Source organism: Lynx rufus, unplaced genomic scaffold, assembly GCF_022079265.1.
Source record: "Lynx rufus isolate CCGP_SWC_20201006 ecotype Redwood Valley unplaced genomic scaffold, mLynRuf1.p SCAF_37, whole genome shotgun sequence".
Taxonomy (NCBI): domain Eukaryota; kingdom Metazoa; phylum Chordata; class Mammalia; order Carnivora; family Felidae; genus Lynx; species Lynx rufus.
In genome coordinates, this window is record NW_025814853.1 from 2,314,891 (window position 1) to 2,335,219 (window position 20,329).

At 68.8% G+C, this 20,329-nt stretch overlaps 1 protein-coding gene across 1 annotated transcript in view; it reads left to right on the top strand.

Annotated features, from left to right (window-relative positions):
- The window catches only part of BAHCC1 (BAH domain and coiled-coil containing 1), a 46,418-nt gene extending 27,224 nt beyond the window's left edge, over nt 1-19,194 (top strand). Inside the window, exons 11-27 of the mRNA XM_047093924.1 lie at nt 8,582-8,781; nt 8,914-9,050; nt 9,382-9,510; nt 11,520-11,637; nt 12,120-12,411; nt 13,109-13,291; nt 13,384-13,685; nt 13,932-14,039; nt 14,131-14,308; nt 14,374-14,488; nt 14,614-14,689; nt 14,823-14,931; nt 15,170-15,289; nt 15,382-15,558; nt 15,688-16,895; nt 17,925-18,161; nt 18,709-19,194. Coding sequence (XP_046949880.1) covers nt 8,582-8,781; nt 8,914-9,050; nt 9,382-9,510; nt 11,520-11,637; nt 12,120-12,411; nt 13,109-13,291; nt 13,384-13,685; nt 13,932-14,039; nt 14,131-14,308; nt 14,374-14,488; nt 14,614-14,689; nt 14,823-14,931; nt 15,170-15,289; nt 15,382-15,558; nt 15,688-16,895; nt 17,925-18,161; nt 18,709-18,921 — 3,902 coding nt within the window. The 3' untranslated portion in view covers nt 18,922-19,194. The remainder of the gene's footprint in view (nt 1-8,581; nt 8,782-8,913; nt 9,051-9,381; nt 9,511-11,519; nt 11,638-12,119; nt 12,412-13,108; nt 13,292-13,383; nt 13,686-13,931; nt 14,040-14,130; nt 14,309-14,373; nt 14,489-14,613; nt 14,690-14,822; nt 14,932-15,169; nt 15,290-15,381; nt 15,559-15,687; nt 16,896-17,924; nt 18,162-18,708) is intronic.
- The last annotated feature ends 1,135 nt before the right edge of the window (nt 19,195-20,329 follow it).

Here is a 20,329-nt window from a genome sequence, read left to right on the forward strand (position 1 = left end):
CCCCCGGTCACATTACGAGGAAGCCAAGACCCTCGGGGGATGAGGTGGCTGAACTGGGGCCTTGCCTCCGGGAAGGCAGAGGAAAGCCTGTGTGGCTCCTGGCCCGAGGCCTGCCAGGTCTCCGCTTAGGACGCACCGGCTGTTGCCTCCCAGGCCCAGGGGAAGTGGTCCAAGACTGATCACGTGTCCCCCGCAATATCACCAGGGCCGGGGTGCCGGTCCTTCCTGTCCCGGGGCTGAATGCAGGTTGAGATGCTTCTGGGCTCCCGGCCCCAGAGGGGCCCCAGGGTGCGGGCACAGGGCCTGGTGCCACCCCATGGTGAGCCCACGGGGACTGGAGCCCATGGGGACCCCACACAGGCCGGCCGGGGCAGTCGCCCCAGAGGGGCCCCCTGAGGAAACCCTCGCGCGGGAGCACCCCCAGCCAGGCATCGTGCGCGCCGATATTTATAGACAGAGCCCAACAGAGTTCTCTCAGCTTGCCCACTTGTTTTCCTGACGCATAAAGCGCTCTGCTGCCAGCCACAGGCGCCTTTTGTGCTCTTTGGAGATAAAGCAAATGTTCTCGTAAAGTTAATTTCCCCAGAGGCCTCTGTGTCACTCCTCCTGCCCACCTAGACGGGCCCACCGCTGTGCCGAGGGCAGTTTGCTGGGGAGCACCCACCGTGGACTCCCAGCTGGACCCCAGGAGGGCCTAAGTTAGGGCTCCGGGCTGTAGGGTGAGGGGGGGAGCCCCGGGCCGGGCCCGGGCTGCCCAGACCCACCACGTGAGCGTGGCTGGCACGAAAGTGCCGAGCGGATGCCGGGCCCAGTGTGTGTGGCCACCCAGTCTGTGCATGTGAATGCCTGCTGGACCGCGGCCCATTCATTGAAAGAACGCTCACGTGGAGACCACGTGAGTCCCCTGTGGGCGTTGCAACTGCAGCCCAGGCCAGGCGCCTCAGTCGCTGGGGTGTGTGGACCGAGGAAGATGCGTGGCCAGGTCGCCACTCCACCCGCCCCTCCTGGAACCCCAGGCCCTCACCCTCTCTCCTGGAACCCCAGGCCCCCACCCTCGCCTCTTGGAGCACCCAGGCCCCCACTCTCCCCTCCTGGAACCCCCAGACCTCCACCCGCCCCTCCTGGAACCCCAGGCCCTCACCCTCCTCTCCTGGAACCCCCAGGCCCCCACCCTCCCCTCTTGGAGCACCCAGGCCCCCACCCTCCCCTCCTGGAGCACTCAGGCCCCCACCCTCCCCTCCTGGAACCCCCAGACCCCCACCCTCCCCTCCTGGAGCACCCAGGCCCCCACTCTCCCCTCCTGGAACCCCCAGACCCCCACCCTCCCCTCCTGGAGCACTCAGGCCCCCACCCTCCCCTCCTGGAACCCCCAGGCCCCCACCCTCCCCTCCTGGAGCACTCAGGCCCCCACCCTCCCCTCCTGGAGCACTCAGGCCCCCACCCTCTCTTCCTGGAACCCCCAGGCCCCCACCCTCCCCTCTTGGAGCACCCAGGCCCCCACCCTCCCCTCCTGGAACCCCCAGACCCCCACCTTCCCCTCCTGGAGCACTCAGGCCCCCACCCTCCCCTCCTGGAACCCCCAGGCCCCCACCCTCCCCTCTTGGAGCACCCAGGCCCCCACCCTCTCCTCCTGGAACCCCCAGGCCCCCACCCTCCCCTCTTGGAGCACCCAGGCCCCCACTCTCCCCTCCTGGAACCCCCAGACCTCCACCCTCCCCTCTTGGAGCACCCAGGCCCCCACCCTCCCCTCCTGGAGCTCCCAGACCCCCACCTTCCCCTCCTGGAGCCCCCAGGCCCCCACCCTCCCCTCTTGGAGCACCCAGACCTCCACCCTCCCCTCCTGGAACCCCCAGGCCCCCACCTTCCCCTCCTGGAGCACCCAGGCCCCCACCCTCCCCTCCTGGAACCCCCAGGCCCCCACCCTCCCCTCCTGGAACCCCCAGGCCCCCACCTTCCCCTCCTGGAACCCCCCAGGCCCCCACCTTCCCCTCCTGGAGCACCCAGGCCCCCACCCTCCCCTCCTGGAACCCCCAGGCCCCCACCCTCCCCTCCTGGAACCCCCAGGCCCCCACCCTCCCCTCTTGGAGCACCCAGGCCCCCACCCTCCCCTCCTGGAACCCCCAGGCCCCCACCTTCCCCTCCTGGAACCCCCAGGCCCCCACCTTCCCCTCCTGGAACCCCCAGGCCCCCCACCCTCCCCTCCTGGAACCCCCAGGGCCCCCACCCTCCCCTCTTGGAGCACCCAGGCCCCCACCCTCCCCTCCTGGAGCACCCAGGCCCCCACCCTCCCCTCTTGGAGCACCCAGGCCCTCACCCTCCCCTCCTGGAACCCCCAGGCCCCCACCCTCCCCTCTTGGAGCACCCAGGCCCCCACCCTCCCCTCTTGGAGCACCCAGACCCCCACCCTCCCCTCCTGGAACACCCAGGCCCCCACCCTCCCCTCTTGGAGCACCCAGGCCCCCACCCTCCGCTCCTGGAACCCCCAGGCCCCCACCCTCCCCTCTTGGAGCACCCAGGCCCCCACCCTCCCCTCCTGGAGCACCCAGGCCCCCACCCTCCCCTACTGGAACCCCCAGGCCCCCACCCTCCCCTCTTGGAGCACCCAGGCCCCCACCCTCCCCTCCTGGAACCCCTAGGCCCCCACCCTCCCCTCTTGGAGCACCCAGGCCCCCACCCTCCCCTCCTGGAGCACCCAGGCCCCCACCCTCCCCTCCTGGAACCCCCAGGCCCCCACCCTCCCCTCTTGGAGCACCCAGGCCCTCACCCTCCCCTCCTGGAACCCCCAGGCCCCCACCCTCCCCTCCTGGAGCACCCAGGCCCCCACCCTCCCCTCCTGGAGCACCCAGGCCCCCACCCTCCCCTCCTGGAACCCCCAGGCCCCCACCCTCCCCTCTTGGAGCACCCAGGCCCCCACCCTCCCCTCCTGGAGCACTCAGGCCCCCACCCTCTCTTCCTGGAACCCCCAGGCCCCCACCCTCCCCTCCTGGAGCACTCAGGCCCCACCCTCTCTTCCTGGAACCCCCAGGCCCCCACCCTCCCCTCTTGGAGCACCCAGGCCCCCACCCTCCCCTCTTGGAGCACCCAGGCCCCCACTCTCCCCCTCCTGGAACCCCCAGACCTCCACCCTCCCCTCTTGGAGCACCCAGGCCCCCACTCTCCCCTCCTGGAACCCCCAGACCTCCACCCTCCCCTCTTGGAGCACCCAGGCCCTCACCCTCCCCTCCTGGAACCCCCAGACCTCCACCATCCCCTCTTGGAGCACCCAGGCCCTCACCCTCCCCTCCTGGAACCCCCAGGCCCCCACCCTCCCCTCTTGGAGCACCCAGGCCCCCACCCTCCCCTCTTGGAGCACCCAGACCCCCACCCTCCCCTCCTGGAACCCCCAGGCCCCCACCCTCCCCTCTTGGAGCACCCAGGCCCCCACCCTCCCCTCCTGGAACCCCCAGACCCCCACCTTCCCCTCCTGGAGCACCCAGGCCCCCACCCTCCCCTCTTGGAGCACCCAGGCCCCCACCCTCCCCTCCTGGAACCCCCAGGCCCCCACCCTCCCCTCTTGGAGCACCCAGGCCCCCACCCTCCCCTCTTGGAGCACCCAGACCCCCACCCTCCCCTCCTGGAACCCCCAGGCCCCCACCCTCCCCTCTTGGAGCACCCAGGCCCCCACCCTCCCCTCCTGGAACCCCCAGGCCCCCACCCTCCCCTCCTGGAACCCCCAGGCCCCCACCCTCCCCTCCTGGAACCCCCAGGCCCCACCCTCCCCTCCTGGAACCCCCAGGCCCCCACCCTCCCCTCTTGGAGCACCCAGACCCCCACCCTCCCCTCCTGGAACCCCCAGGCCCCCACCCTCCCCTCTTGGAGCACCCAGGCCCCCACCCTCCCCTCCTGGAGCACCCAGGCCCCCACCCTCCCCTCCTGGAACCCCCAGGCCCCCACCCTCCCCTCTTGGAGCACCCAGGCCCTCACCCTCCCCTCCTGGAACCCCCAGGCCCCCACCCTCCCCTCTTGGAGCACCCAGGCCCCCACCCTCCCCTCCTGGAACCCCCAGACCCGCACCTTCCCCTCCTGGAGCACCCAGGCCCCCACCCTCCCCTCCTGGAACCCCCAGACCCCCACCTTCCCCTCCTGGAGCACTCAGGCCCCCACCCTCCCCTCCTGGAACCCCCAGACCCCCACCTTCCCCTCCTGGAGCACTCAGGCCCTCACCCTCCCCTCCTGGAACCCCCAGGCCCCCACCCTCCCCTCTTGGAGCACCCAGGCCCCCACCCTCCCCTCCTGGAGCACCCAGGCCCCCACCCTCCCCTCCTGGAACCCCCAGGCCCCCACCCTCCCCTCCTGGAACCCCCAGGCCCCCACCCTCCCCTCCTGGAACCCCTAGGCCCCCACCCTCCCCTCTTGGAGCACCCAGGCCCCCACCCTCCCCTCCTGGAGCACCCAGGCCCCCACCCTCCCCTCCTGGAACCCCCAGGCCCCCACCCTCCCCTCTTGGAGCACCCAGGCCCTCACCCTCCCCTCCTGGAACCCCCAGGCCCCCACACCTCCCCTCCTGGAGCACCCAGGCCCCCACCCTCCCCTCCTGGAGCACCCAGGCCCCCACCCTCCCCTCCTGGAACCCCCAGGCCCCCACCCTCCCCTCTTGGAGCACCCAGGCCCCCACCCTCCCCTCCTGGAGCACTCAGGCCCCCACCCTCTCTTCCTGGAACCCCCAGGCCCCCACCCTCCCCTCCTGGAGCACTCAGGCCCCCACCCTCTCTTCCTGGAACCCCCAGGCCCCCACCCTCCCCTCTTGGAGCACCCAGGCCCCCACCCTCCCCTCTTGGAGCACCCAGGCCCCCACTCTCCCCTCCTGGAACCCCCAGACCTCCACCCTCCCCTCTTGGAGCACCCAGGCCCCCACTCTCCCCTCCTGGAACCCCCAGACCTCCACCCTCCCCTCTTGGAGCACCCAGGCCCTCACCCTCCCCTCCTGGAACCCCCAGACCTCCACCCTCCCCTCTTGGAGCACCCAGGCCCTCACCCTCCCCTCCTGGAACCCCCAGGCCCCCCACCCTCCCCTCTTGGAGCACCCAGGCCCCCACCCTCCCCTCTTGGAGCACCCAGACCCCCACCCTCCCCTCCTGGAACCCCCAGGCCCCCACCCTCCCCTCTTGGAGCACCCAGGCCCCCACCCTCCCCTCCTGGAACCCCCAGACCCCCACCTTCCCCTCCTGGAGCACCCAGGCCCCCACCCTCCCCTCTTGGAGCACCCAGGCCCCCACCCTCCCCTCCTGGAACCCCCAGGCCCCCACCCTCCCCTCTTGGAGCACCCAGGCCCCCACCCTCCCCTCTTGGAGCACCCAGACCCCCACCCTCCCCTCCTGGAACCCCCAGGCCCCCACCCTCCCCTCTTGGAGCACCCAGGCCCCCACCCTCCCCTCCTGGAACCCCCAGGCCCCCACCCTCCCCTCCTGGAACCCCCAGGCCCCCACCCTCCCCTCCTGGAACCCCCAGGCCCCACCCTCCCCTCCTGGAACCCCCAGGCCCCCACCCTCCCCTCTTGGAGCACCCAGACCCCCACCCTCCCCTCCTGGAACCCCCAGGCCCCCACCCTCCCCTCTTGGAGCACCCAGGCCCCCACCCTCCCCTCCTGGAGCACCCAGGCCCCCACCCTCCCCTCCTGGAACCCCCAGGCCCCCACCCTCCCCTCTTGGAGCACCCAGGCCCTCACCCTCCCCTCCTGGAACCCCCAGGCCCCCACCCTCCCCTCCTGGAGCACCCAGGCCCCCACCCTCCTCTCCTGGAACCCCCAGGCCCCCACCCTCCCCTCTTGGAGCACCCAGGCCCTCACCCTCCCCTCCTGGAACCCCCAGGCCCCCACCCTCCCCTCTTGGAGCACCCAGGCCCCCACCCTCCCCTCCTGGAGCACCCAGGCCCCCACCCTCCCCTCCTGGAGCACTCAGGCCCCCACCCTCCCCTCCTGGAACCCCCAGGCCCCCACCCTCCCCTCTTGGAGCACCCAGGCCCCCACCCTCCCCTCCTGGAACCCCCAGACCCGCACCTTCCCCTCCTGGAGCACCCAGGCCCCCACCCTCCCCTCCTGGAACCCCCAGACCCCCACCTTCCCCTCCTGGAGCACTCAGGCCCCCACCCTCCCCTCCTGGAACCCCCAGACCCCCACCTTCCCCTCCTGGAGCACTCAGGCCCTCACCCTCCCCTCCTGGAACCCCCAGGCCCCCACCCTCCCCTCTTGGAGCACCCAGGCCCCCACCCTCCCCTCCTGGAACCCCCAGGCCCCCACCCTCCCCTCCTGGAGCACCCAGGCCCCATCCTGTCCTCTGTCCCAGTTAACTGGCCAGTCTGTGCACTCTCAGACCCAGAGCTGTTCCCTACGAGCACAATGACCGCCTTGCCTGAAATGAATTAGGAGATTGGCTGTGATCTCAGACGAGCAGCAAGATTCACAGAGGGAGAAAGCGGGAGAAGTACGTTCCAGAAGCAGGGGTCCCGAGGGACAGCAGAGCCTCCTGTCCCTTCCTCCCCAGAAGGGGCCCCCTGAACCCCCTCCAGGCCGGGCACGGGATTTGGTGGAAGGCCCCTGGGAAGCAGGGACCCTCGAGGAGGTTGGCAGGTTTGCAGCCGAGTTGTGGTGGGGCAGGAGTTCAAACCCCGGGCCATTTGCTCATGGGCAACCTCACTGACCTGGGTGCTCAGAGCCCCTCAGCCCCACCCAGAAGACCTCAGCTGCAGGACCCTTGGCCTGCCCCCACCTGGGCTCAAGTTGGGGGGGGGGGGCTCAGTGGGGGCACTGCCTGGCCCTCAGACCTCCGCACCAGATGCAGGGACTTGAGCCCCAGACTGAGCCCTGGGGTGGGAGAAGGGCGGGGAGTCAGACCCTGTGTCTGCCTGGTCTTGGATGGGAGGTCTGTACCCAGGAGCCCAGCTCTGAGACACCAGAACATCCCGCCCTTGGAGAGCCACCTGAGCCTCCCTTCCACCCTGGATGTTTGGGGAGCCCAGGCCCTGTCCGTCCCCGAGTGTGGATGCCCCTTTTTTCCTGAGTGAGCCTGAGATCCAGGTCTGCAAAGCTGCGGCTTGTCTGGGTAGCCTGGCCCCAGGCCCTTCCAGGGACAGGAGTTAGAGACACCCCAGGGCATGGGGTGGGGCTGTCTCTCTCTCCACAGCCCCCAGGGCTGCAGAGCTTTGCAGGGTGTTGTTTGAAGCCAAGAAAAGCCCTCCCCGCCTCGTCTCCAACCCCCCCCCACCTACCCCCCCCCCCCCCAGGCTCACCCACGCGATTGTACCGGCTCAACAGGCTCAGCCTGAGGACCGGGGCCGGGCCGGCCGGGCAGGGGAGCAAAGGAGCTTCCTGGTGACCACAGTGACCCCAACAGATAGGACACCGTGTGGGACTTGTCGCTGAAGTAGGGCTTCCGGACAGCCCTGCCCTGGCTTCTAGAGGGAAGAGCAGCCCACGCCCTAGGAGGAGAGAGCCCCTTAGCCTCCCGCTCCGGGGCCACCCAACACAGCCTCCTGTGGCCTCAGCTCAGAACCGGCGTCCAGAAGTTTCCGCTCCTGGCACCCGCCTCGCCGCCTTGTCCCACCCTGATGGCCGCGTCCCCCCTTTGCGGTTAACGAGCATTTCGCAGGGAGGTGCTTGGAAGCAGTTCTCCCTGTCTCTTCACACATTCTCTCCGTGCATTTTACCTGTTTGTGACTCGCGGATTCTTACTCTCTTCGGTCGGTTGTAATCTGCACTCTCACTATTTAACCGGAGGATTGGAGCTGTGTCAGATTCGGCCCCTGCAGCTGGCCCATGGGCCCGCCGCCGTGTCCCCCTCACCTTCTGTGTTCCTGGCTCACCACACACCGCCCCTGCCCCTGGAAACAGCCATTTCTCCCAGGAGCCAGGCTCCTTTCCTGGGAGGTGGAATTAGAAGCCACGCTCAGGGCGTTAGATGTGCTCATTGCCACTGGGGTATCGCGGCTCCCCGGCCACCTCGGAGGAGCTGTGTGTCCTGTAGGTCCTGAAAAGCACAACTGCCGTGGACGGCTTTAGCCCCAGCAGCCGTCTGACCCCGCAGGGCCCCCCCTGGCTGTGGCTCCTCGTGGGAACAGCCTGCCCACGGGGACCCGACTCCCCGCCTCCGCCGCCACCCTGCCCCGTCCCGAGTCTCCGCTCCAGGCCTCACCCCTGGATGGACGCTGCCCTCCACTGGCTCAGCTCGGACCCTGCACTGGGCCGTTCCTCTCACCCCACTCTTCATGAATCTGGGAGGGGCAGGAAACGCACGGGCACTTTCTGTTGAGGCCGAATAAGCCACAAGCCTCTATCGGATGGATTGGGCGCTTCCCCAACTGGCCTGGCCCACGGTAGCCAGGGGGGACTTGTCCTCTCCCCGGAGCTGAGGCAGGGCGCTCGGTGCCTGACCCTGTGCCCATCTCGCTGTTTCCCACCACCTCACCCTGGTCCTTGGTCCTCGTGGCTGGGGGAGCCGGGCAGCCTGGAGGGTCTGGGCCATACCAAGATGCAGGCGGACAAGAGACCCTGTGAGGGGCGGTACGTGCCCGCCTGCCGCACACACACTGACCCTCGTGTCCCCCGCAGAGGAAAAGGACGTGCTGGCATTCGACCTGCAGCGCCTGGCCACGCTGGCCTCAGCCTGGTCCCTGGCGGAGGCCGCTAGCCTGGACAGCCCCTCCTCCTCTGCCCAGCCCCCCGCCGCCGACCCCTGCAGGGCTCCCACACTCACCCCCCGCATGCAGATTCTGCAACGGAAGGACACCTGGACCCCCAAGACCAAGCCTGTGAGTGGGGGGGAGGGGGGGCCCGGTCGCCCCCGGTGCTACAACCCAAGGGGCACCCCGAGCACCCCCGCCGGCCGCCCCCGCCGTGGGGCGTCGCCTGGGCTCACAGGCCCCTGCGCCCCTGCCCACCAGGTCTGCCCCCTGAAGGCCGCCATCGACCGGCTGGACACGCAGGAGGTGGAGATGCGCGTCCAGCTGGCAGAGCTGCAGCGGCGCTACAAGGAGAAGCAGCGGGAGCTGGCTCGCCTCCAGCGCAGACACGACCACGAGTAGGGCCCCGGGCGGCAGCCGGGCAGGGGCCGGGTGGGGGGGCCCCCCCCGCTGTGCAGGCCCGGGACCACCACCTCGGGGTCAGGGAGCCACCCCACGCACGCCACGCCCGGGCTGAGCTGGGCTGGAGGCTGGCGTCCAGGATGGCCCCCGGAGGCCGTGGGAGGAAGGCTGGCGCGTTGGGCCACGTGAGGGCCCAGCTCCCCGAGTGTCGGGGGGGCCTGCCCTGCCCCTGCAGCCCTCCAAGGCCAGTGCCCTCTGCTGAACCCCTGTCAGGGGGGCCAGGGTGGGTGCAAGCCTCTGAGCACCCCCCACCCCCGTGGCCTGCAGGAGAGAGGAGAGCTCGCGCAGCCCCGCGAGGCGGGGGCCCGGCCGGCCGAGGAAGCGCAAGTACCCCAGCTTGCTGCCCGCCCTGCGTCCTGGGGGCCAGCTCCCCAGGGGCGACGGCAAGAAAGTCAAGTAAGTCCCGGTGCGTGGGCCGCCGTGGGGTGCCCCGGGCTGGGGGTGCGTGTGGCGGGGCTGGGGTGGGCCCAGGGTACCCTCGACGCCCCTGTCCGCACGCTGCTGGCCCTCCCCCCTCTTCAAGCTCCCGTGAGGACCCAGCTCCCCTCTCCCAGAGCTGTAGCCACGGACAGAGCCCGCTGCAGACCTCTCCCCTTCCCTCTGCCCCACGCTGGGCCCGGCGCGTGGCCACACCAGGTCCACACACCTGGCCGTGGCATCACCCTGCCCGCGCCCGGCCCCCTCGGGTGCCAGGCGGCGTTGCGGAAAAGCCTCTCTGTCTGCACCGTGTAACGCCGTTGGTCACGCTGCGGTGCTGCGCACGCTGTCGGCGCAGTGTTATTATCCATTACCCGCCCGGCGCACTCGTTGGCACGCTCCCGGGCCGGGCATAATTGTCCTTCCCGGCTACAAATTGCCTCTCCCGGCAGACCTATTTGCATAAATCCAACGAGCTGCTCCAAACGCGATTGGCGAGCCTGCGTGCGCGCTGCATCAATCCTGATGATTTGGTAATAATAGTTAAATCGGCACTAAATGGTTCCTTCAATTAAGACAGAGGCAAAAAATTAATCTCAGGGCTTTATGTCACAAAACATTAGCAAATGCAGAGAAGGTTACAGGGAGGGGGGTTCGCATCGCCTGTGGGCGGTGGCGGGGATAGGCCATATGGCTGGGGGGGGGGGCGTCTCCCCGAGCTGCCCCTCCCCCCGCTGCCCAGGTGTCCCCAGCCAGGGGACTCCCAGGCTCTCCCTTTGAGAACCAGCCAGCGCTGTCGGGGCCTCTGGCCAAGGTAGGGCCCACCGAGGCCGGAGTCTAGCCAGTGGCTGCGTCAGGGAGTTCTGGCAAGGCTGCCCCGAGCTGCCCTCAGGCCCCCGGCCCCGGAAACCCCGGCCTGGTACTTGGCATTACAACACTTCCTCCACCGACCCTCGAAGCCCAGCCCTGGCTGGAGGGTAGTAGCCTCAGGACAAGGAAGGACGCACAGTCCAGGGCCCTCCCTCCTCAAGGATCCGGCTCCCTCCTGAATCCCGGGCTCTCCCCCGCTGCGGGCCGTGCCCTGCGGTGGTTGCCAACAGCTGGGACCAGGCAGGAAGTGGAAGGTTGGGGGGGGTGGGGGGTGGGGGCAGCCTCACTGCACAGCCGACTTCCTGCCTGGTCCCCTCTCTGGGCGGGAAGGTGAAAGGTGATGTCTGTCCCCACAAAGCCAGGGTTCTCAGGCTCTGTCTGTGACTCATTTTCATTAACACCATGTGAGTGGGGGAGGGGGCAGGTGACAGGCCCAGCCCCACACCTGTGGGACATGGGGAAACCGAGACTTGGTGTCAGTAGACTCCCAGGCCCCCCCCCGGGATGTGGGTGCTGGGGTTCAGGCTCCCCTCCCTCAAGAACTGGGATTAAGAGCAGGTGTCTGAGCCCAGCAGTCAGGGTCCCAGGAGGCTGGGAGGCAGACCCTGGACAGGAGTGTCTCTGGCCACTGTGCCCCGACCTCTTTCTGGCAGTGGCGGAGAGGGAGGCAGGGGACCCCATTCTCAGGAGCCTCTCTAACACCATCCTTGTTCCAAACCGTGGTGGCCGCTGGCCTTGGCACTCACCGAGGGCCAGTCCCGGGACCGGGACCGACCTCCCCCACCCTTGCAGAGAGCCGTAATAGTTCCCGTCCCTGTTTCCCAGGTGTGAAGACTGAGGCCACAGCTGGGACACACAGTGGTCCAGCTGGCCACAGAGCCCTGGCCCCTGAGCTTTAGGCCGCCCCTCTCCGGTCAGCGAGAGGACCGGCCGGCAGGCAGGCGGCTGGGGCTCAGCACTGGCTTGGCCTCCGGGCCGCCTGGCAGCAGGGCGCGTGCTCCAAGGAGCCCGGCACAGGAGCGCAGCCTCGTTCGGGCAAGGGCAGAGCGAGGACGGGGCCAGGGTGCCGAGGCGTGCCTGCAGCTGGCCCATGCCCACCTGCGCCCCCATGCCCCCAGGGCGGTGCGGTCCAGCCTGAGCCTGCTGTGTGCTGAGCTGCGGGGTGGCGAGGAGCCTGCGAGGAAGCAAAGCCGACTGGAGAGCAGCGTCTACGTGGGCCTGCAGCCGGCCTCTGCGGTGAGCACTGCAGCGGCCTCGCCCTGGGCTCTGGGGCTCGGTGAGCCTCACGGCAGAGGCCGGCCCTGGGCCTGCAGGTGTGACTGGTGCTGGCGATGCTCACTCCAGCAGAAAGAAAAAGTGCACGGTGTTATAGGTCACGGAGTCTTCAGCAGTGAACCCAATGTCAGGTGCACCCCGTGTGCAGTGGGTGGCCTGGAGGCAGCTGTCACCCCACCTGAGCATGTTGTCACCTTGCCCGGCCCTCCCAGAACAGACACCCGGGCCCTCGACGTCCGTGCCCCAAGCTCAAGTAGGGTGGGTGGTCTGGGAGGTGCCGTGGAGCGGGGGATAGGGGTGCTGGGCTCCAGTGGCCGAGCCCCGTGCCCCCTGGGCCCCTTCAGAGGACGGGGGCCGAGGAAGTGCCACTTGTGAGCCGGCGCTGGCAGAGGGCAGGCTGAAGGCCGCAGGGCTGAGCGCAGCCACCGCCTTCCCGTTCACAGGAAAAGGTCCGGTGCAAGAGAAGCAGCGGTCAGGGCGAGCTGGCGTCTGCCATGGCCCACAAGGTGGCCCAGCTGAAGCCGAAAGTGAAGAGCAAGGGGCTGCCTGCCGGCCTCAGCCCCTTCAGGCGGAAGGAGGCCGCCCCAGGGGGACGCATCCGGAAGAAGCTGTCCAGAGCCAAGAGCACCAAGGTGCCGGGGGCCGCCCGGCACACGCAGCCGGATGGCGGTGGCGGCAGCAGGGAGACGCCCAAGTTCCCAGCCCAGTCGGCGGTGGCCCCGGCACACGAGGCAGGCGAGTGGGTCCGAGGGCCGCAGCCGGGACCGCCGGGCCCAGACGGCCATCAGAGCCAGGTGGCGGCTTGTGGAGTGTGGGGGACCCGGGGACAGCCTCCCCGCTGGGGCAGCCGGGGGAAGGAGACCCTGCCCTGCGGCTCCCTGTGGGGCCACGAGAGCCACGGTTAAGAAAGAGGCCTCTGGATACATCCCGGAAAGGGGGCTAAAAATAGCCCCTCTGCCGGCTGGAGGCGGCTTTCCTGCAGGCTGATCTGGAGGGGTTATCTGGCCTCCAGCAGGCACACGTGTCCAGAGACAGGAGCCTGGAGAACTAGGTGCTTCCTCCCCACCAGGCCTCGCCCCGCCTGCACCCAGCTCGCGCCTGAGAACAAAGGGAGGGCGAGAGGAAGCAGGAAGCAGGAGGGCAGTAAGGGGCCGGAGCTGCCCTGAGGAGGGGGATCCCCAGGCCCGCGGGCTGGCGCCCCACTGCCCGGGGCGTAAGAAAGGAAAATAGAGACAGGGAAAGGAAGGTCAGAGAGGGGCTCCTCCCCTAACCCGTGCTAGTCCACACACCCTCACCAGGAGGCCAGCCTAGGTGCCTGCCCCTCCCCACCCCGCCCCCCAGCCCATCCACGTGCACGCAGATGAACAGATCCCCCGCCCCCAAAGTGGCGTGGCTGTGACACCAAGTCATCTGGACGCTCTGCCTTCCCCAGGCGCCGGCTATGACAGCGAGAACGGCATAGATTTCTTGGGGACAGAGGCACCCCCCAAGGAGCCCGGGCTGGCGCTGCACGGGGGGGCCAGTGTGGCCGTGCTGGGGCCCTCACCCTCTTCCGTGGTCAAGATGGAGGCCAACCAGAAGGCCAAGAAGAAGAAGGAGAGGCAGGGCTTACTAGGTAACGAGGAGGCCAGGGCGGGCTGGGGCCAGCCTGGCGGCTGGGGGCCCAGCACCCGGGACGCCTGTGACGGCCGCCCTCTCCCCGCACAGGGGCCTGCCGCCTGTCCAGCCCAGAGAGCGAGGTCAAGGTCAAGAGGCGCACGGTGAAGGCCAAGGTGGGCACCAAGCTGGAGCGGGCCCCAGGACGCAGGCCCCCAGGCGCACCAGGCAAAAAGAAAGCCAAGGGCAAGGCCAAAGGTGGCCTGCGGGCGGAGCCGGGGACCACCCCCAGCAGGGACACCCTCTTCAGCCCCGCCCGCGCCTTCACCTGCCGTGAGGAGGGCAGCAAGCTGGCCAGCGAGCGCCTCAAGAGGGCCACACGCAAGAGCACGGTCCTCCAGCCGGGACTGCGGGTAGGCTCTGCGGGCACCCCTGCTATGGGGCACCCCGGCCGGCCTGGGCTCCGCGGGCGGGCGTCAGATACAGAAGGAGCTCCCACCCTGTCCCCCTTGCCCGCTCATGTGGCCCGCCCGGGGGTGAGCCTGCCCCGCACCCCTGAACTCACACTCCGGGTCAGCCTGCACCACGCCCGGCGGTGGCTGTGAGCAGGGAGGCTGGGGCCCCCCTCACCGCGGTTCCTTCCCTCCCGCCCCGAACAGCGGAAGAACGGGGCCCTGTCCATCGCCCTGTCGCCACGCAACGCCAAGGCCATCCTGGGGAAGGGCAGGAAGGTGGGCAAGGTGAAAAGCAAGGCTGTCGGCAAGCAGGTAGCGTCCCCACCCCCCCGGGCGCCCAGTCGGGGTTGCAGACCTCTCCCGCCCCCACCTCCAGAGGGAGTTGACCCCTCTGGCCCCCCAGGGCAAGGGCCGGGCAGTGAGTCGGCTGCTGGAGAGCTTTGCTGTGGAAGACGACTTTGCATTTGACGACAACGGCAGCTTTGAAGAGGAGGAGGAGGAGGAAGAGGAGGAGGACGAAGCGGAGGAAGAGCCGGCTGGGGCCAGCGGTCCTCTGAGCGCGGAGCAGAGCGCCGCCCTGGGTGAGTGGCCGGGAGGCAGCCCCGGGGGTGGGGGCGGGGCCGGCGCTGACAGCCTGTCCCCTCAGCTGGCTCGTGCACCATCCACAAGGAGGATCTGCAGGACGGGCTGCCCGTGCTCATTCCCAAGGAGGACAGTCTGCTGTACGCGGGCAGCGTCAGGACCCTGCAGCCCCCGGACATGTGAGGCCCGGGTGCGGGGAGGGAGGGCGGCGGGCGGCGGGCGGAGGGCCTGGGCCAGGGTGGGCGACGCGGCCGGCAGGCCCCTCTCACGCTCCACGCCCCCCCCCCCCCCCCCCGCCCCTCAGCTACAGCATCGTCATCGAGGGCGAGAGAGGCAACAGGCAAAGGATCTACTCGCTGGAGCAGCTGCTGCAGGAGGCGGTGAGGGGACGGCCCCCATTGGACCCGCCGCCCCGGGGAGGTGGGCCTGGCTGCACCCGCCCCTCCTGGGCCCCCCTCCCCGCAGCCCCTCCCCCGCCCACTCACGCCCCCCCTCCCCCCACCGGTCCTCCAGGTGCTGGATGTCCGGCCACAGTCCAGCCGCTACCTGCCACCCGGCACGAGGGTCTGTGCCTACTGGAGCCAGAAGTCGCGTTGCCTGTATCCAGGCAACGTGGTCCGAGGTAAGCCCCCCGAATTCCCCACGAGGCCGCCAGCAGCCCCCCATCCAGGCAGGGGATGTGGAGCCCCTGGGGGCGGGCAGGTGGGTGAGCGGGCAGTGCCCCGGGCGGGGGTGATGGACGGTGGTGCTGTGGCCGCTCAGGCCGGGCCGCGGGAGGCGGCGAGGGTGGGGGGGGGCCGTCTGTTTCCTGGCTGCTGGGGCGGCGCCAAGGTCGACCGTGACGGGGCCCTCGTCCCCAGGTGCCTGCAGTGACGAGGAAGGGGACCTGGACTCCGTGGTCGTGGAGTTTGATGACGGGGACACCGGCCACATCGCCGTCTCCAACATCAGGCTGCTGCCTCCGGACTTCAAAATCCAGTGTGAGTGCCGGGGCCGCGGGGGTGGGGCCTCCCTGCGGAGCCAGCGCCCGGGTCTGGGGGCACAGCGCTGAGGCCGCGCGTCCGCTCCGCAGGCACCGAGCCCTCGCCGGCCCTGCTGGTGTCCGGCAGCTGCCGGAGGACCAAGAAGGCCTCCTTCGAGGCCCCTCCCCCCGGCGAGACCCCCGCCCCCAGCCTGTCTCCCGAGGCGCACGAAGGCCCCGAAGCCTCCAAGCCCCCGGGGAAGAAATCCGTCGGCAAAGACAAAGCTGGTACGCGTGGGACCACCCAGAACCCTGGCGTGGGGTCCCCCTCCGGGTGTGGGGGACCGGGAGGCACGGGGCCGGGTAGGGGCAGGGTGGAGCCGGGGGGCCCCCTGACTCTACCCGGCCTCCCCCCAGGCAAAGCGGAGCTCCTGACCTCAGGCGCCAAGCCCCCGCCCGCCGCCCCCGCCGCCGGGGCCTCGGACCACTTCCTGGGCCGCCGGGGCAGCCCGCTGCTGAGCTGGTCGGCGGTGGCGCAGACAAAGCGGAAGGCGGCGGCGGCGGCCGCGGCGGGCGGCAAGGGGCCCGGCGTGCTGCAGAATCTCTTCCAGCTCAACGGCAGCGCGAAGAAGCTGCGGGCCCGGGAGGCGCTGTTCCCCGTGCACAGCGTGGCCGCGCCCGTGTTCGGCAACGGTTTCCGGGCCGACTCCTTCAGCAGCCTGGCCAGCTCGTACGCGCCCTTCGTCGGCGGGGCCGGGCCGGGCCTGCCCGGGGGCGCCCACAAGCTGCTGCGGGCCAAGAAGGCCGAGCGGGCCGAGGCCGAGAAGGGCGCGCGGCGGCGGGCGGGCGGCGAGTTCCTGGTCAAGCTGGACCACGAGGGCGTGACCTCCCCCAAGAACAAGAACTGCAAGGCGCTGCTCATGGGTGACAAGGACCTCGGGCCCAAGCTGGGGCGGCCCCTGCCCAGCCCCAGCTACGCGCACCCGGCCCTCGTGGGCAAGGACAGGAAGGGGCGGGCGCCCGTGCACCCGCTGCCCATGGGGCTGGCGCTGCGCAAGTTCGCGGGCCAGGCCGAGTTCCCGCTGCCCTGCGACAGCGACTGTCACAGCTCCTACTCGGACGACGAGGAGGACGGGCCCGGGCTGGCCCCCGGCGTGCCCTCCCGCTTCCTCGCCCGCCTGTCCGTGTCGTCCTCCTCCTCAGGCTCCACCACCTCCTCCTCCTCGGGCTCCCTGTCCACCTCCAGCCTCTGCTCCTCGGACGACGAGGGCTCGTCCTACAGCTCGGACGACGAGGACCCGGCGCTGCTCCTGCAGACCTGCCTCACCCACCCGGTGCCCGCCCTCCTGGCCCAGCCCGAGGCCTTGCGCTCCAAGGGGGGCGGGCCCCACGCGCACGCGCATGCGCAGCGCTGCTTCCTGTCCAGGGCCGCGGTGGCCGGCGGGGGCGCGGGCACCGGCCCCGGCGGCGGCAAGTCCAAGCTCAAGCGCAAGGAGGCCCTGAGCTTCTCCAAAGCCAAAGAGCTTTCCCGGAGGCAGCGGCTGCCCTCCGTGGAAAACCGGCCAAAGATCTCAGCCTTCCTGCCTGCCCGGCAGCTCTGGAAGTGGTCGGGGAACCCCACGCAGGTAGGCGGGCCCGTCTCCCAGCCGGGGAGGGGGAGGGGGAGGGCCGCGAGGAGCCCCTGGTGCCCAGGAGGCCGGCCTGCTCCCTCTCTCGCTTCTTTCTTTGGGTTGGCCTATTTAATGTCGACCAAACAAAAAGAAAGAAAGAAAATCAAAGGAAAACGAGGAAAGAGAAAACCTTGCCACCTGATGGGACAAGGCAGATGACCACAGCCACTATGTCCCCTCCAAGTCCTTGTCTCTGCCTGTAAGATCGTGTAGAGGATGTTTGCACTGGGGCAGACAGCCTGTTTTTGTTATTGTTGTTTTTAATGTTTATCTTTGAGAGAGAGAGACAGAGGGGTGAGCTGGAGAGGGTTAGAGAGAGGGAGACACAGAATCAGAAGCAGGCTCCAGGCCCCGAGCTGTCGGCACCGAGCCTGACGTGGGGCTCGAACCCACGAACCGTGAGATCATGACCTGAGCAGAAGTCGGACGCCCAGCCGACTGAGTCCCCCCAGGCGCCCCAGCCTGTGTTTTGTTTCTCGAGCGGCAGGTCCACTTGGTTGCGCGTCTTTCCGTGTCCGTAAACAACACAGGCGGCTCTGCGCGTGTTGAGCACCTCGAGCACCTCGTTGCATGGACGCGAACGTTGTTCTTTGCCGACACTCCACGTGTGGACATACGGTTGTCCGGGGCGTTTTGTCCTTGCAAACGTGTGTGCGCTGGACGCCTCGTGCTCTCTCCCCACCCCACCCTGCCTCAGGTCCACTGTTCCTTTATAGTCAGTTTGGATCTTGACATCCTGACCGGTGGGCAGGGTAGGTCTGGGTGTGGCCACCTCGTCCCGGACCTCTGGCTGTGCTGGCCTTCCTCCAGCCGCCACAGTGCCCTGCGTGGACCTGGGGTGCCCGTGCACACACGCTTGCACACACGACATGCCGTCTGTCCCTCCTGCGTATTCCCTCCCCTTGTGTGCGTGTCCCCGTCATTCTGTCCTGGCTGCCGCCTGGGCCCCCTCATTGCCCTCGGCCTCTGGTTGTGTCCCTGCAGAGGCGGGGCATGAAGGGGAAAGCCAGGAAGCTGTTCTACAAGGCCATCGTCCGGGGCAAGGAGACGCTGCGCATCGGGGACTGTGCCGTCTTCCTGTCGGCCGGGCGGCCCAACCTGCCCTACATCGGCCGCATTGAGAGCATGTGGGAGTCCTGGGGCAGTAACATGGTGGTGAAGGTCAAGTGGTTCTACCACCCGGAGGAGACGAAGCTGGGGAAGCGGCAGAGTGACGGGAAGGTGAGAGAATGGGGGAGGGGGCGGTGCCCTGTAGGGCCCTGGGGCAGGAGAGCTCAGGGCAGGTGGGGAGCCTGTGGGGGGCCCTGGGGCAAGTGGGGAGCTGGGGAGGACTGGGCAACAGGGCAGCCTGAAGGGGGCCCGGGACAGGTGGGGGGCATGCAGGGGGCCTGGGGGAATGGAGACCTGTGGGGGGGGAGGGTGGCAGCCAAAACGGGAGGAGTAGTCTCATTCGTGAACACCCCCTCCCCGTCCCCGACACCGCGGGGCCTCCCAGCCCAGGGCCACCACCGGGCCTCACAGGAAACGACACAGGGTCCCTCCCTGGCCTCCGTGGCTCCCTGTGAAAGGGGTGGTAGTCTCACCGTGGGGGGCACGCAGCCCCCCACGGCCCGTACTTCCAGGCGGAACACACCCCCACCGCCCTCCGGTGTGCAGGACCCCAGGTTTGCAGGCGGTGGGCACGGTCCACGGGCTGACCGAGCAGCCCTCCCCTGGGGGCGCGAGGCCTCGGTCCCAGCGCTCCTGCCCGCCCCCCCTCCCCCCCCAGAACGCGCTGTACCAGTCCTGCCACGAGGACGAGAACGACGTGCAGACCATCTCCCACAAGTGCCAGGTCGTGGGGCGGGAGCAGTACGAGCAAATGACGCGGAGCCGGAAGTGCCAGGACCAGGACCGGCGGGACCTCTACTACCTGGCGGGCACCTATGACCCCACCACGGGCCGGCTGGTGGCAGCCGACGGGGCGCCCATCCTGTGTTGAGCCCGGCTGCGTGGGCAGAGCCGGGGAGCCCCCCCCCCCCAACGCCGCAGCCAGGAGCAAATATGCAACCCCCCGACCCCGCGGCGGGCGCCGGCTTCGCATCACTGTCCCTGGCGAGCGGGCGCTCCCGCGTGCGGCCCGTCCCGTCCGGAGAGTCGTCCAGCCTGGGCCGGCCCAGCCGGCGCCCCGGATCCCCATCGGCCGTTCCCGAGAGATTAGAATCCAAGCCATATTTTCCCTAGTACCTCCGACTGTCTCCCACCAGGGAAAGCAGAAATCAGGTGTGTTGTCTATTTATTTCTCTATGTAAATATTGTATTTCTGCGGGAAGTTTTATGGAAAAAAATAGTGGAAAAGGATTTTTTTCCCCACACGCGTGACAAGGGTGTATGTGCATGTGTGTGTGTGCGTGTGCGTGTGTGTGTGGGTGTGTGTCTAGGCTTTGTTCTGGGGGGTTTTCGTTGAAAATGCACTGTTTTGCTCAGCCTGGCTGAGTTCCGACAGGGGCGTCTGTGGCGACAGAGGCAGCTGAGGGTGGGGGCGGCCACAGGAGGGGGACCCTCGGGTACACCACCCATCTCGGGGGCTGAGATGGAAGTCACACTCGACTTTATTTCCTTTTAATCCACCTCCTAGGAAGACCGTATTAGGGGGCGGGGGAGGGGAGGAGGGCGATGGTGAGGGTCCCTGGGGAGAGAAGGGATTCCAGAAGCTGAGATAAAAATCAGGATCAGCGGGTCCCCCAGCCCGGGATCGTGACAGCAGCCATAAATGTATCTTACGTCTGTTAAAGACGAAACAAAAATGAACAAATATTTTTAAGTATCAATACGAAAAAGTGATGTTTTCATTTTATTTCCTGAATATTCCAAGTTCTTTCTGATTTCCGTTTTGATGGCCAATTTGCCTAGCCTCCACTCAGAGCAGGGACGGGATTGGCCCCCACCAACTTACATGGAGGTTTCTGGGCCTTCTCTGTGGCCACTGGGAAGGCAGACAGCATGACCAGTTGGTGCCTGGGGTGCGGAGCGAGCAGGGGTCCCTCCTGCCCGCCCGAGCCCACACCCTAGCCAAGTGCAGGGAGCACCCCTCCGGGGCGCTCACCCCTCCACCCAGTGCTGGACGGGTGGCCCAGACTCTCGGCGCCACCCCAGGAGCCTCAGAACACTTGTCACCTCTTCACTTCTCCCGTGGCCAAGAGAGAGACAGGGCAAGCCAGACGCGGCCCAACCACCCTTGTCCCTGAAACGTACTGAGGGCCACATGTCCTCATGTGCCACCACACCCACTGGGAGCCCCAGGAAAGCCCCCCACGTTAGTCACTGTTCCTTAGGACGAGTTTTTGTGTGACCACAGACCTGCAGCCCAGGTCCCCGGGAAACATGGGGTGTCGGCAGGTGCCCGGCAC